A 16,389-nucleotide genomic window follows, 5' to 3' on the forward strand; every position below is an offset into this window, starting at 1 on the left:
CTATAGTTACTTTTTATGGTCTACAATTTTGTTATTTTTCCTCATTGTTTCCTCCTACTATAATTAATAGATGAGATATTAACATTTAAGAACATCCACATCTGGACCAAACAGTATGCTATAGTCATTAAGTACATTTGTCTTATTAAGTAAATTGAGTGAGTCTTACAACCTGGCTCAAATATTAATTTACCTACTCAAGTATATCTTAATATGAATGCCCAATTATATACAGTTAACATTAACAGCATACAAAGTGTTCTTTAAAAACATTACTTTGAGGAATCTTTTATGATCTACAATTTTGTCTTTCATTTTTTAATCCCTAGAAATCTGGCTTCTTCCATCAAGTCTCTGACAGTGCTTAGAGATGGTTACCACTGACTTTCAAATGCAAAATCAAGTAGGTATTTATTCAACTTTACTCTTAGTCTATCTGCAGTATTTGCTACTACCAATCAAGTTCTTAGACTTCCTGCCTCGGCTTCTAAGAGAGGAAGACACTACACATTCTTCAGCTTTCTTCTACTTCATATTATTATTTCTTAGCCTTTATTTTATCAGCTTCTCTTCAACAACCCACTACTTAGATATCAGTGTACCCTAAAGAATTGCCTCTACATCTTTTTTTTTTTTTTACTTCATATATTCACAATGTGTAATATGAATTTTCCTGGGGCTTCAACTACAATCTCCAGGCTGATTCTAAAGGCACACCTCCATCCCTCAAATCTCCCAAGCTCCAGGCTCACACAGCCAAGTCTCACACAGGAATGGCAACCAGAAATGTAAAAAACAGACTCTCCTTTCTTCCAAGTCACTTCCTTTTGCTTGATGCTTTATTTTGACAATAAAGTCACCTAAGGCAAAACTCGGTACATCTTTGTGGGTTCTGCTGGCTCACATTCTAAACTTTCCAATCTCACCACTGGGCCTTTGTTCTACTCAGAGCTCTTTTGAAATTTATATATAAATAATATATCTTATAACAGCAGTAATCTATGTTGCTTGTATTGCCACCCATAAAACCAGGGTTTGGGTAGAGTTTTGTGTGTGTGTGTGTGTGTGTGTGTGTGTGTGTGTACGTGACTACAGGGAAATAAAGGACAACGAAAAAAATCCATATATTTAAAGTTAAATAAATTTGGTTTCAAATTCTAGCTAGCTCAACTGCTTTTTTATCCAGATTATCTTAAGTAAGTTATTTAATATTGCTGATCCTCACTTTCCTCATCTGGAAAAAAATAAGACAATAATACCCTCCAATTAAATGACCATGAATATTAAATGAGACAATGCTTGTAAAATGCTTAGCATCATGCCTGCCCTCTGGTAAGCATTCAGAAAAACCACAGCTATTACTAACCTTGGAAAATATAGCAATATATAGCAACATGCTTGTCAATGATTTTTAAGTTATTTCTTCATGGAGTAATAGATTGGTTGTTGGGAAAGTCACGATGCGTTTCTGCATACAAAAACATAGAAAAATACGTGGCTTTCCCAATGACCTAACATTATGATTATCTGTCACACAGTAACATATTGTGAACGTCTTTGATGTCAATAATTACACTTGCACATGTTCATGCTATTTCACTAGACAGGTATGTTTTTATATAGTTGACTAGCCACTTCTATTCTTTGGGATAATTTCTAATTTTGGCTGGGATAAAGAAAACAGCAATGAACTTAACTGTAAATATTTGCATGCTCAATGTATTGTATTATTCCCTTGAGAGGAAAGTTTGATCCAATGAGCAGTATGGTTTTCAGGCCTTTGCCACACACAACTGTTCTCTGGAGGGATTCTACCAATTTATATACTCCCAGCCACAATGAAATTACCCAGGATCTCCTAACTAACCTCTTATCTTTCACTCTTTAAATCTTTCCATCTCCAACCCTTATAGCAACTGTTCTAAAATGCAAATATAATGGTATAATTTCTGGGGTCACCATTCAGCAGTTCTCGACTATACAGAAGTTCTCTTCCCACCTGAGTCCCATTCCTGTTTCCCCTCTGCACCTGCCTCTCTGTACCTCACTGGCCTGTCAGTATGACCTGACAATTTCCTGCAAACTCCCTACTTAGATACCTAATGACATCCCTATCTCAGTAAGCCCAAAATGAAATCATGATCTTCCTGGTCAATCCCATCCATCCAACTTCTCAAGCCAAAAAGCCTTTGAGTCATGTTTGACTTCTTTCTTTTATACAACTAAAATTAACTTTCAAGAAGAAATCTCAGTGGGCCAGCCCCATAGCTTAGTATATCCCACAAGGCAAAACATGGCTTGAATCCTGGCCCTAGAGATTTGAGGGGCATGGTGATACCTGTGTGTGTGTGCCCCAAATCCTGATGGGATAGAGAAATGGAGAACAAATTGTGACATGATTATACCCCACTGGGGGTTGTTTCCCCCTACTCCTGTCTCTCTTGAAAAGTGCATGCACTGTCCATGCCCTAAAGAAAAAGAAAAAGAAAAAGAAAAAGAAATCCCAAAGACTAACTTTGAAAATAAGAAAAGAAAAATCCAGAATCTAATCACTTCTCCACCTCCAGTTCTGATACCTTGGTCTGAACCACCATCATTTCTCACCTAGATTATAAGAACTTCCTTAATGGTCTCCCTATTTCTATCTTTGCTCTCTTGTTTCAACACAATAGCCCAAGGCATCATTTGTAAAAACAATATAGATTTTCAGGTCTTGTCTCAAAACCCTGTTATTACCCATTTTTCTCAGGGTATAAACCCAAATTCTTAATGATGGTCTACAAGGTTCTATGTAATCAGGTCCCATTGCCCCTTTGACCTCATTTCATAATACCATCCTCCTTGCCGTCTTCCCTCCAGCCACAATCAGTCCTTGCTAGTTCTCAAATAATATAGTTAGATTCATACTATAAAGATTTCACACTGACTATTCCCTCTTCCTGTAATATGTTTTCTGAGATACACATACAGCTTGACTCTCTGCCCTCTTTCATGTCTTTGCTAGAATAAATAATACCCAAATTACCCAACTGAATATTGCCAGAAGGCCTCCTTCCTAATTCCCCTCTTTCTACTCTGCATTTAATATTTTTTTGGCACTGACCACACATTAACACAGTATAGAACTTACTGGCATTTTATTTTATTTATAGAATTAAATAAAAAACCTTTACAGAAGTAGTAATCTTTATCTGATTTTTATCAGTGGTCTTTATGTATTTCAAGTATCTAGCAATACCCCTCACACACAGCAGGGACACATTCAAAAGTAACAGGTGGCTAAGACAGCCTAGCCAGTTCCATGTTCTGTAACTTCATGCTGCATATTCAAATGATTCATGAAGAAGAAAATAAAGTAACAAGACAGAATGGAGAAGGGGGGATGTCTTAAAATTCTGGAAAAATGAAACTAGACCCTTCTCTCACCATTTAAAAATATTAATTCAAAATGTATTAAAGACTTAACAAAAAGCCCCAAACCATAAAATAACTGGAGAAAAACAAAGGAGAGATACTTCAAGATATTAGAGTAGGCAAAATTTCCTGAATAAGACTCCTAAAGCAAGGGTGATAATACCAAAAATAGGCGAGTGGATTTTATATCAAGCCAAAAAGCTTCTACCTAGCAAAGTAAACAATATATAAAGAGACAACCCATAGGATGGGAAAAAAATATTTGCACACTATGCTTCCATAAAGGATTGACAACATATAAGAAACTCCAATCACATATGTGGGGGGCGGGGGGGTAAGGGACTAGTAATCCAATCAAAAAATGAGCAAAAGACTTGAACAAACAACTTACAAAAGAAGATACAAAAATGACCAAAAAGTATATGAAAAAATGTTCAACATTTCTTATCATAAGAGAAATGTAAATTAAAACTGCAATGAGAGGGGCCAGCAGAGGGTGTAGCAGTTACATTGCTGGCCTCCCACATAGCTGACTGTGGTTCAATTACTAGACTCAGGTGCCATCCTGTGTGTGTGTGTGTGTGTGTGTGTGTGTGTGTATGTGTGTGTGTGTGTGTGTGTGTGTGTACAAGATCCCAGGAGCAGAATGAAGGAGAAAGGATTGGCATGGCCATACCCTGTTGGGGATGATTTCTCACTTTCCCTCTCACTGTTGCAGATTCTCTTTCTCTCTCTAGCAAGTGCATGCACCCTAACACAAAAACCTCTTTAAAACAGACAAAAAAAACTCCCATGAGATTTCACCTAACCCCAGTCAGCATGGCTATGACCAAAAAATCAAAGAATAACAAGTGCGTGTGAGGTTGCAGAGAAAAGGGAACCATTGCACATTGCTGGTGGGAATATCAATTAGCACAGTCACTGTGAAAAACGTATGGCAATTCCTCAGAAATCTAAAAATAGAACTACCATATGATCCAGAAATCCTACTATTTAGTATATACTGCCCCCCACCCCCCAAAAAAGAAATCATTCAGTCAGAGAGACATTTGTACATCCAGGCTTTTGCAGCATTATTTACAACAGCTAACACATGGATACAACCTAAGTACCCAGCAACTTATGAATAGATTGGGAAAATTCTGTATATATGCACAATAGAGCATTACTCATCCATAAAGAGCACAATCTTGGGGGCTGGCAGGTGGTGTGGTGGTTAAGGCCGCTGGACTCCCATATGGTCAACCATGGTTCAAATCCTGGACCTGGTGTCTTTCTCTCTCTCTCTCTCTCTCTCTCTCTGTCCCTCTCTAGTCAAATTAAAATAAATAAATGAATAAAGCTAAATAAAATAATTCTTTAGAAAAAAAAAGGGAACAAAATCTTGTTTGGCATAAAGTGGACTAACCTAGAATATACAACACTAAGCAAAATAATCTAGACTGTGAAAGAAAAATACTGTATGTTCCTGCTTAACACATACTGATTGTCCACACTCTATAATTAAAACTGAAGAACTCAAAAGCATAGAAAATAAAATAATGGTAGAAGCCAGAAGGTGCTTGGAGGGATTGGAGGCGAGGGGGGTTCTTGTGAGAAAAGTATATTTATATAATATATATATATATATTCTTTTTTTTGGAGAGGTTTTTTGCTATAGGGTACGTGTGCTCACCAGACAAAGAGAGACAGAGAGATAGAAAGCGAGAAATCACCCCCAGGGGGGATGGCCACGCCGCAATCCCTTCTCCTCCATTCTCCTCTCAGGATCTTGGGTATGCATGCACACATGCCCGGTGTGAGTTTAAGCCATCGGGTCCAGGACTCAAACCGTGGTCGACTACATGGGAGTCCAGCGACATACCCATTACGCTAACTGCTGGTCCCAGAAAATTATATTTTTTAAGAGAGATTTTTGCTATATGGTGTGTGCACTCACGAGAGAGACACAGAGCCAGGAAGTGAAAAATCAGCCCCCAGGGAGGATGGCCATGCTGCAATCCCTTCTCTTTCATTGTCGTCTCGGGATCTTGGGCATGCAAGCAAATGTGCCTGGTATGAGTTTCAAGCCACCAGGTCCAGGACTTGACCTGGGGTCAACTATGTGGGAATCCAGGAATGTACCCATTATTCCATCTGCTGGTCCCAAGAAAATCATTAATGATGGGGCCAGCAATCGGCGTAATGGCTATGTTGCTGGACTCCCATGTAGTCGATCGTGGTTCAAGTCCCGGAACCAGTGGCTTCAATTCGTGATGGGCACATGTGTGTGCATGCCCAAGGTGCCCAAGATCCCGAGAGGAGAATGAAGGAGAAGGGATTGCAGCATAGCCATCTCCCCAAGGGTTTGATTTCTCGCTTTCTGTCTCTCTGTCTCTTCTGTCTCTCTGACAAGTGCACACATATTAAAGCAAAAACCTCTTAAAAAAAAGAAAATTATTAATGATCACAAGAATGCATGTAAGGGGAACCAGCAGTTAGCGTAATGGCTATGTCACTGGACTCCCATGTAGTCGACCGCGGTTCGTGTCTCGGACCTGGTAGCTTAAATCTCACGCCGGGCACGTGTGCATGCGTGCCCAAGATCCCGAGAGGAGAATGGAGGAGAAGGGATTGCGGCGTGATCATCCCCCCTGGGGGGTGATTTCTCGCTTTCTGTCTCTATGTCTCTGTCTGTCTGGCAAGTGCACGCGCCCTATAGCGAAAACCTCTCCAAAAAAAAAAAAAAAGAATGCATGTAAGTAAGGGGACGAGGCTATGGGACAGTGTAAACTAGCAGAATTAAACAAAGACAAGTAGAACTAATATCAAATGTGTAAAACATAATGTAACATACAATGTTTAAGAAGATGAATATGAGGGCCACCAGATGGTGTAGTGGTTATGTCACAGAATTCACACAGGGTTGACCACAGTTTGAGTCCCAGACCCAGTGGCTTGAAAATCATGCTGGGCAGGTATACATCCATGCCCAAGATCCCAGGAGAATGGAGACAGGACTGTAGCATGGCCAGCCTTCATGGGGGGTGATTTCTCACTTTCCTTCTCATTGTTTCTGCTTTCTCTCTCTCTCTGGCAAGTATACATCCCCTATGACAAAAATCTCTTAAAAAAAAAAAAAAGGAATATGTGTATACCCTTGATTTGATTATTATGCACTGCATATATGCTTTAGAAAAACATACTATACCCCACAAAGATGTACAACAAATATATCTAAGCCAGAAATCACAATTTGAAAAAAAAATAAATATCAATCAAATAAATTTTTAAAATTCTGGCAATTGATTGAAGCTTATGTAAAAAACTGACTACTTAGGGGCTCACCATATACCCACAACATTTGAACTTATCTCATAATTTTGTTGTCATATAATCATTTCCTGTGTATATTTATTCTCCCTAATAAAATGATACCAATTTGAAAAAAAAAATCTGGAAATTGATTAAAATTTTTCAACCAAGAGCCAGCAGACCACATAGTAGCGAAGGCTCTGGACTCCCATATGGTTTGAGTCCTGTGCCTTGCGGCTTAAATATCATGCCAGGTACAGCTGCATACATACCCCAAATCCCAAGAGAATGGGAGAGAAAATACTGCAGTACGGCCATCCCTCCCAGGGGGATAATTTCGCACTTTCCCTCTCCTCTGTCTCTCTGATGAGCACACATGCTCCATGTCAAAACCTTAAAAAAATTTTTTTCAATCATAATGACACTCCAAAAAGACTCTGATGTGCAAGAAACTTCCAGAGCTAGTTAGCTTAGATCTCTCTATTCTAGTGACGTCTGAATAACATCTTATTTTTCATCTCAGCCTGACTCCCCAGTGAAGCATTTCATACGCCCACTTTCTGTTTTGCAGCCCAAGGGACCCTGGCCAGGTTTCACTCACAGACTTCTAAGCATCTCTGAGCTAAATTCCTTGTATATCTCTCTCCTGTTCCCTGAGACGAACATCCAGCTCCAACAACTTTTGTGTATTTCTCATGGAGCTGGAGCTTGGCATCAAGGAGGCACTTACTAGCATTTTGTTAAATGAATAACTGTATTTCACAGAAGAGAAAAGCAAAACCCAGAGAAGTGAACCTGCAGCTAACACATGATAAAGCTGAGAATTAAAAACCAAGCCTTAAAATGATGGTACGGCTTTGAAATAGCACAGAGGAAATTTTCAGACCAGTTGATTTCTACTTAACTCAAAGGGTAAACTAAAGAAATCCAAGTTAATGCTGCTTTTCTGTAAATGACCAAGATACTTAAATAGTCCATCTTCAAAAATATAACCTTTAGGCCAGCCCCAAATCCTAGTGGTTAAGGATGCCAAATCTCAATAGACCAACTCAGGTTTAAATCTGGCCCATGGCTTGACCAACATGCTTGCTACACATGTGTGCACACCCAAAATCCCAACAGGCTAAAGAAAAAGAGAAGGGGTTTTGAGCATAACCAGGCCCCATGGTTGGGGGGGGGGTTCTTTCTCCCTCACTCTCACTCTCGCTCTCTGGTGAGTACACAACCCCTTGGTAATTAAAAAAAAAAGTAACCTTTAGATATTTGTGTATTTTTTAAAAGGTACAACACAAATATCATTTCTTTATAGATAGACAAGGCCTTAAAGTACTATTGCATAACTGTCTTATGAAAAGACTAGGCTATAATGTGACTTGGATTAATATGACAAATTGTAGCTATAAGACACAAGTTATTCACATATTTACAATAGTTTGAAGTAATAAAACTATCTAAAATTAAATGACAATGGTATGTGAAAACTCCTAGGCCCCATCATGGTGGCACAGGGATAGCACAATCCCTGCAATTGTAGAAGTCATATAGAAGATGGAAGATTGGTTACAGGTCAACTTGTCCACACCAGGTGCATACACATGCATGCCTGAGATGCTTGCTGGCTAAAAGGAGCATGGCTGAGGCTCACAACCTAAGACCTTATCGTGGACACTCATCTTTCTTGTTCTCTGTCTCTCAAGACATAAACTTCGAAAAATCTTTTCTAGGGACCAGCAGTTAGCATAATGGCTATATTGCTGGCCTCCCAAGTAGTCGACTGCAATTTGAGTCCCAGACCCGGTGGCTTAAACTCACACCGGGCACATGTGCGTGTGTGCCCAAGATCCCAAGAGGAAAATGGAGGAGAAGGGATTACAATGTGGCCATTCCCCTGGGGGAGGGGGGTGATTTCTTGCTTTCTGTCTTTCTGTCTTTCTCTGTCTTTCTGGTGAGCACATGCCCCCCTAGAGCAAAAACCTCTCAAAAAAAAAAAAAAAAAGAAAAGAAAAGAAAAAGAAAAAGTATTTTCTAGACTTATAATATCAAATACATTCTCAAAAAAATATAAACATTATTTACGATTTTTCTTTATTGAAATTTCCTGGCTTTAAAGACACTAACAAATTGATTTAAATTTTTTATAATGACAAAAACATGTTGTTTTTTTTAAGAGTGAGGGTTTTAAATACATTCAAAAAAGCATTCCTTTAATCTAATTATTGACTCCACGAAAACTGGCCCCCCCCCAAAAAAAAAGAAAAAGACAAAGGCTGAAAATTGCATTTTCACATTTTCCCACAAGATGTCAGCATGTAACTGAACAACCTCAAAGGTGTAGTGGTGGGGTGATGTATTCTCTCAAATAGAACAATAGAAACAAACCCCTTCATTTCTAGAGCTTGGGTAACTCACTTCATGAATGTATGTTTACATGTACTTCATTATTGTAAACTCAGTTCTTATGCATTTTACAGTATCTTGTAAATGCTGATATTTAGAGATTCTTTCCTGAAACACCTTGATTTTCTTTTGTCTATCATAGCCCTTTCTTCTTCTGATCACAATAAAAATCTTTGAGTACTTATTAATGTCCAGGAATGACCCAAGGTACAACACAAACTTTAACCTATTTGTATATCTGGGTTATTTTTTCCCCATTTTACAGATGAGCAAATTGAGGGAAAAGATTAATGGTTCATGTAGGGGACTCTTCTTTTTTAAATGTTGACTTATTTTTAGTTTTTGCTGAAGGGCATGTGTACTCACTAGAGAGAGACAGAGAGAGAAGGAAAATGAGAACTCACCCTTCAGGAGGGATGGCCGTGCGGCAACTCCTTATCCTTCATCTCTCCTCTCAGGATTTTGGGCACACACGCACATATGCCTGGCTTGTTTTCAAGTTACTAGGTCCAGGACTCAAACCATGCAGTCTACCGTGTGGGTCCAGCTGCCTTAACTACCATGCCACCAGCTCTCCCCATGCAAGGGATTCTTTATTCACTATGTATCAGATATTCAGTGGACAACTGGGGTCTCTGCAGGACTTGTGTGGATGTACTTGTGCACATGTGTATGAGTTCAAAGAGTATGGTCTTGCTCTTTCTGTCCCTCATTAACAACTCAAATGCCGAGTCACCAATCCCTTACCAACTGTCTACTACTCACTAGTAAGAGTGTAGTTATCATCATTGCTGCCTTTAACACACAGATATGACCAGGGCCAATTCAACTCTAGAAAGTCTAATTTGGAAATACACGACATTTTTCTTTAACATTAAAAAAATAGTGAAATCTGAAAAAATAGGTATCTTTAATATGCTCTTACATCATTCGTACTCTTATCTTGCTTTTCATATTTTTCTCGGTCATAAGCCATTTTCTTCAGCAATTTCCTCATTGCTTTTCTGTCCTTCTTATGATGTTCAGTGTTTTGCTTCCTCACTTGGTTTATAATAAATTTGGGAATCTATAGAGAAAAAAAAGATTAAGTTTGAGGAGGAAAAAGAAATGGCACCTTTTAAAACTATAGAAACAATTATTGTTAAGTCTAAACTTTCGAGAGCAGTAAGTCTTATCTATTTGATAAGACTATGCCTTTTTACATGTACATTTTACTACTCATTAAATCTGAGAAAAGAAAATGCATCACATAACTCATCTACCAGGAGCTCAAACCATTCACATGATGCAATTTATCACCCAGTAAAGGAATCCAAAAAGGCTTTATGAAGTTAAAGGACCTAGTGGCCTCACCCACGTCACGGATGTGGATGCTGAGACTCCCTGTGGTGACTAGCAAGAGAGGCCATCTAGGTGGTTCTAGGTGGATTTTCCCCACCTTGGGTTCTTCTCTTGAGCAGCTGCCTCTAGCCTTCTAGCTACTGTAGGGTTCCTTTATTTTTTTTCATTATTTATAATAATATTTTAATTTTTTGAAATTTGCTAGAGGGCATGTATGCTAGCTAAGGACAGAGAGAGAGGAAGAGAGAGAGCATCTCTAAGGGTGGACGTTCACACTACAATCCCCTCTCTTCCACTTCTCTCTCCTTTTGGGATTTTGGACAGGCACACACACGTAACCAGGAAAATTTTCAAGTTTCCAAGTCTGGGACTCGAATTACACAGCAGGCCATGTGGGATCCAACCACCTTAACCATCATGCCATTAGTTGGTCCTGGTTCCCTTCTAATAATCAGGAGGCCTCTATTGTCACAAGAGAAAGAAAAACTCACCAACGAATAAAAGCTGATAGATAGGTATCATAAAAAATAATAATCATAAAAAATTTATCCTTAGAAATCACATCAGCAAGGGGCCAGCAGTTAGTGTAATGGCTATGTCGCTGGACTCCTATGTAATTGACTGTGGTTCACATCCCAGACCCAGTGGCTTAGAACTCACGCCAGGCGTGTGTGCGTGCATGCCCAAGATCCCAAGAGGAGAATGGAGGAGAAGGGATTGTGGCATGGCCATCCCCCCTGGGGGGATATTTCTCACTTTCTGTCTCTCTGTCCGTCTCTTCCGGTGACCATACGTGCCCTATAGCAAAAACCTCTCAAAAAAAAAAAGAAATCACATCAGCAAAAAAAAAAATATTTTAAGTTACCAAAATATAATCATGAAATGATATTAACATTTTAAAACTTGAGACTTAATAAGTGTACATTCATTTGGGCCAGCTACGTATATGGAATCAGATCCCACATGGCCAGTCACAATTTGAATCATGACCTGGTGGCTTGAAACACATACCAGTACATGTGTGTGCACACAGAATTTTGACAGAAAGGAGAAATGGAAGGGAATAGCAGGTGGCATGGTGATTAAAGTGCTGGGCACTCCCACATGGCTGACCACAGTTCAAGTCCCGGACCTGGTGACTTACTTTCTCACTTTTCCTCTCCCTTTCTCTCTCTCTATGTCTCTCTCTGTCAAATGAAAATACATGAATGAATAAATAAAATTAAATAAAACATTTTTTTTAAAAAAGGAGAAATGGAGGAAAAATTATTGCAGCATCATAGGCCCTTTGAGAGGCATTTTCTCTCTCCAGCAAAAAAGTATAATTTTTAATAGTAAATAATTAAAATTTTACTTGAAATTTTTAATAGTAAATACTTGCATTTTACTTGAAATTTCTTTAGTTCATTTTTCTAAATGCCTATCAGATGCCTCCTTCAAAAAAATTAAATTTTAGAGCCAGCAGGTGGCATTGTGGTTAAGCTGCTGGACTCCCACTTGGCAGACCACAGTTTGAGTCCTAGAGCTTGCAACTTGCTTTCTCTCTCTCTCCCTCTCTCTTTCTCTCTCTCTCTCCCTCCTTCCCTCCCTCCCTCCCTCCCTCTCCCTCCCTCTCTCACTCACTCTGGTGAACAAATGTACCTTGTAACAAATTAAAAACAAAACAGTAATACTAATAATAACAAATAAAATTAAATAATTCTTTAAAAATATTACATTTTGGGGCCAGCAGGTAGTGTGGTGATTAAGGTGCTAGACTCCCACATGCTGGACTGCAGTTCGAGTCCTGGACCTGGAGGCTTGCTTTCACACTTTCTCTCTCTCACTCTCTCTCTCGCACATGCCCTATAGCAAATTAATAATGATAGTAATAATGATAAATAAAATGAAATAATTATTGTTAAAAAATTAAATCTCAGGGCTAGCTGCTGTCATGGTAGATAAAGTGCTGGACTCCCACATGTCTGACCATGGTTCAAGTACTGGGCCCAGTGGCTTGAAAATCATGCCAGGCACATGTGTGCACACAACTAAAATTCCAAGAGAAGAATGGAAAAGTACTTGCAGTGTGGCCATCCGCCCTAGGAGGTGATTTCTACCTTTCCCTCTGTCTGTCTCTCTCTGGCACCCTATAACAAAAATATAAATAAACTTCACTGGAAAATGAGATTCTAGTCAACAAAGCTTCTCATCTACCACCATGTTCTGATTATTTGTCACAACTTATGCCCAAAATAAGGGTAAGACAGAGAAAACCATTTTTTAGATGTTGTCAGCAATTGTGGCACAAACTGTGTGCATCCCTTTAAAAAAAAGAAAAAAGAGAGAGACTGTAAAAAATACTGTGGCCAGATATGATTCTAAGATAATAAGAACATTTAAAAAGAGAACAGGTCTAAATATTGGGAAAAGAGAAAAATTGACAGAATTAAGTAAGATATACTCATATGAGGCATATTTTCTCAATAGCATTTTATGCTTTTAAAACAGAATTCACAGATCCTCCTTAGCTCTTTTAATAAAACACTATTAGTGTTTGTTGTACTCCCAAATTTAAAATGTAATTTCACAAAGTTGGTAACAAACCACTAAGAACAAAAAGAGCATTTTACATTTTTATATCAGCTTTAAAAAATCATGTTCAAAATTGCTATAAACGATTATACCAAGGACCCAGCAACAAACGTGCAGGCAGTAGGGCGCTGCTGTGTGTTGCTCGAGGACATTCAGGAAGGCTCTGGGTTCATATCCAGGGTCCATCCTGAACATACAGGACACACCCATGATTTTGGCTGGCTGCAGGGCTGGAGACAGGGTTGCAGCTTGGAGACCCCATGGAAGTTTCCTCTCCCTCTTACTTCTCTCCCTCCTCCTCCCTCTCATGATAGAAGATAAATAGACTGCAAAAATTATGCTAGGAAATTACATGGTCATTAATAGAGCTTAAAATTATATACTTACTGTCCACAGAAATTTTTGATGCTTAATCAATAAGTACATGATATTTGCTGTCCCAGCTGCCATTACAAATTCTTGCTGTTCACTGGACTTCACACCCAACACATGACACATAAAGAGATTCGGGGCCATGACCATTGCTACATTCATTAGTGTCATTTTATTTTTCTCTTTATTATCTATGACTCTTTGGAGAAATTCAAGCAGGGCCTGCAATAAAATGAGTCTTTGAGATTGGTGTTATACATAAGAGATTAAAGCACTTTAGCATACAGGATTTTTATTTCATTTGAAAATTAAGTTGTGTCAAGCAAGGTACATTCAGCAGGATTATCATCAAGTCTCCTCCCCCTGGCTGAAATGTCCTAAAATGGTCTTTTGCTTCTGCTGAGGACCACAGGACTGGGAATGAGACAGAGGGGGTTCATATCTGAACTAGGTGGCAGAAAGAGAAGTGGAAGAGTGTCAGGCCTAGGCGAGTAGAGGCATGGCATAGAAAAGTAGCTTTAAATATCACACAGGCTTAACCATAGAGCCAAACGCTGTTATGACTCTGCTCTGCAGGGTAGGACCACATGGAAGACTGGGGTAGATTCCTGGTCCAACCTGTAGGCCAAGCCAGTAGCATGCACCTGTGATCCCAGCAACTTGAAGCTAAAGTGAGAACATTGTGAGCTTGAGGATGACCTGAGTAATAAAGTGAGACCCTGTCTAAAAAAGAACTGAGCATGGTGGTACATGCCATGATCATGGATGGTGATTCCTACAGGGAGCTGAGGTAGGAGGGGGATCATGATAGAGAAAATCTATCTAAAATCAATAAATAAGTAAGTAAATGATTGCACTCTCACTTGTTTCACCAAGTGCTGTAGTTTTATCACTAGGACTTAAAAAAAAAAAAAAAACAACAACAAAGAAAACTCAGATAAAAGCTCATTTAACCTCAGTTTCCTTCGTTTGAAGGCACTCGGTAGCTTGCTGCCATGGAACCTACAGACAATGATTGTGATAGGGCAGCAGGAAGGAGAAATGAACGGAGGTTTTACAAAATGAAGGAAGGAAGGAGTGAGAAGCAACGTTTCACCCAAACTAGATTATACTCCGTTCGATGCCACCTACTTTCACTTCTACTGCAGACACTTGTGGTCCTCTAAGCCCACCCTCTACAAAATTCACAGGCAGTTTAGTTCATCCTGCTCTAACAGGACACAAAGCTTCAAGGTCTTTGACTTTCTTACTTAATTTCTTCTAGACTAATATAACAATAACTATGGGGAAGGCAATGTATTAGGTATATGAGAGATACTTAATCCTTACTGGAGACACATGCTATAGGTAGTGCCATCCTGGAGACGAAAAAACAGTTTTAGCAAATGTAAAATATTCAAGGTCAACCGGGAGTGTGGTGGGTAAGGCAGGTGATCTCACATGGCTGACTCCACGGTTCAGGTCTTAGACCTGGTGACTTAAAAACACAATGGACACATGTGCATGCATGCCCAAATCCCAAGAGTAGGGAGAAATGGAAAAGAGATTGCAATGTGAGTATTCCCCCTGTGAAGGAGGGGTGTTTTCTCATTTTCTTCCACCTCTCCCCCATCCACTTCTACCAAGTGCAAGCACCCTCTGGAAAAATTATAAAAAAGAGAGAGAGAACAAAAAAATGTAAGCAACTTACTGAAGGTCAAACATCCAGTAAATGGTGGAGAGGGAATTTAATTGTAGGTCCATCTGGATTTTGTTTCTGAACTCTTAATAGCTAAAAGAATGTTTTCTTATTTAGTCTAAAATCCCTACCTGAAAAAGGCCAAATAAACTACACCAAAAAGGGAAAAAGAAATAAAAACAAAACTGTCTCTTTCACAAGATCTCAGAGAAAAGGAAAAAAGTATCTTCTAAGTACTGAAAGGTTGATATTTAATCAAGTTTAGCTGCTAATAGAGCTTGAAAATTTGAAACAAACTAAAGACAGAACCTTAATAGCCAACAATGAGATTTATGTTTCTAATTTCTAGTACAGTGCTCAGAAAGTTAAATTGTAATCCAGGCATAAGGTTATATAGAAACAACATGTTCTCAAATGAGGACAAAAGATTAATTGGTGAAGTTTGGAAAAAAATATTTAATTTTGTTCCATAGAGACCAGAATAATTGTTCAGGGACCAGTGTATCTCTTCCTTTATAAGCATAAATTACAGAGATTAGATAATAAACCATTTTAATTGCAGTGTGCATATGCAATAAGGTTAACCAAAATATTACTATTGGAATACCAGGGAGAGGAAAAGGGAGGGAGGGGAGAAAGGAGAGGGAAGGTGATAGGAAATTAATAAAGGCCAAGTGGCAAAGCAATAATGTAACTGAGCCCTCAGGGAAAGGGGCTGAATTTGTGTTCTGGTGCCTCTCTGAACAAGCTGAGCACGCACACATATGTGTCCCCATGGTCTAGGGATGGATCATGGCACGATGGCCCTGGCGAGTCTCTTTCTCTCTCTCTCTCTTTTTCCATGGTTTTCTGTTTCTCTCTCATGGAAAGAAAGAAACTTTAAAAAGAGAGAGAAAGAAATTAGCCTAGCCCTTGAAAGAACTGCAGTATTTTCTCTTCATCTGAACTGTTAGGATTTACCTCTTTTTGAAAAAGTATTTACTTTATCACCGTCCAGGTGTCATAGAAGTATCAAGGGACACACTGCCTGAAAACACAGACGTGAGTCCCAGTGTAGTTACTTATTAGCTCTGTGTGATATTAGGATAAATCTTTTACAAGTCTGTTCTTTAAAGTTTTCTTATTTGTAAGATGGTAGCGATAATCTCCTAGTATGCAAGGATTAAGACAACGTTTACATAACAAACATTTATACTACAAAAAGGGTGCATGTCAATAATTAACATGGAGCTCCTCTGGCTTTCTTTCTTTCTTTCTTTTTTTTTTTTTTTTGGGGAGGTTTTTTCTATAGGGGGTGTCGACTCCCCCGAAAGACAGAG

At 38.9% G+C, this 16,389-nt stretch overlaps 1 protein-coding gene across 2 annotated transcripts in view; it reads right to left on the reverse strand.

The window, feature by feature from the left end:
- The window catches only part of ARHGAP18 (Rho GTPase activating protein 18), a 173,797-nt gene that overhangs the window by 14,196 nt on the left and 143,212 nt on the right, over nt 1–16,389 (reverse strand). For both annotated transcript variants that reach the window (XM_006144268.3, XM_006144269.3), the window contains 2 exons: nt 13,408–13,614; nt 10,031–10,171 (listed from right to left, as the gene is read on the reverse strand). In XM_006144268.3, the coding sequence (XP_006144330.1) occupies nt 10,031–10,171; nt 13,408–13,614 (348 nt within the window). The remainder of the gene's footprint in view (nt 1–10,030; nt 10,172–13,407; nt 13,615–16,389) is intronic.

This window comes from Tupaia chinensis, unplaced genomic scaffold (assembly GCF_000334495.1).
Source record: "Tupaia chinensis unplaced genomic scaffold, TupChi_1.0 Scaffold000117_2, whole genome shotgun sequence".
NCBI lineage: Eukaryota > Metazoa > Chordata > Mammalia > Scandentia > Tupaiidae > Tupaia > Tupaia belangeri.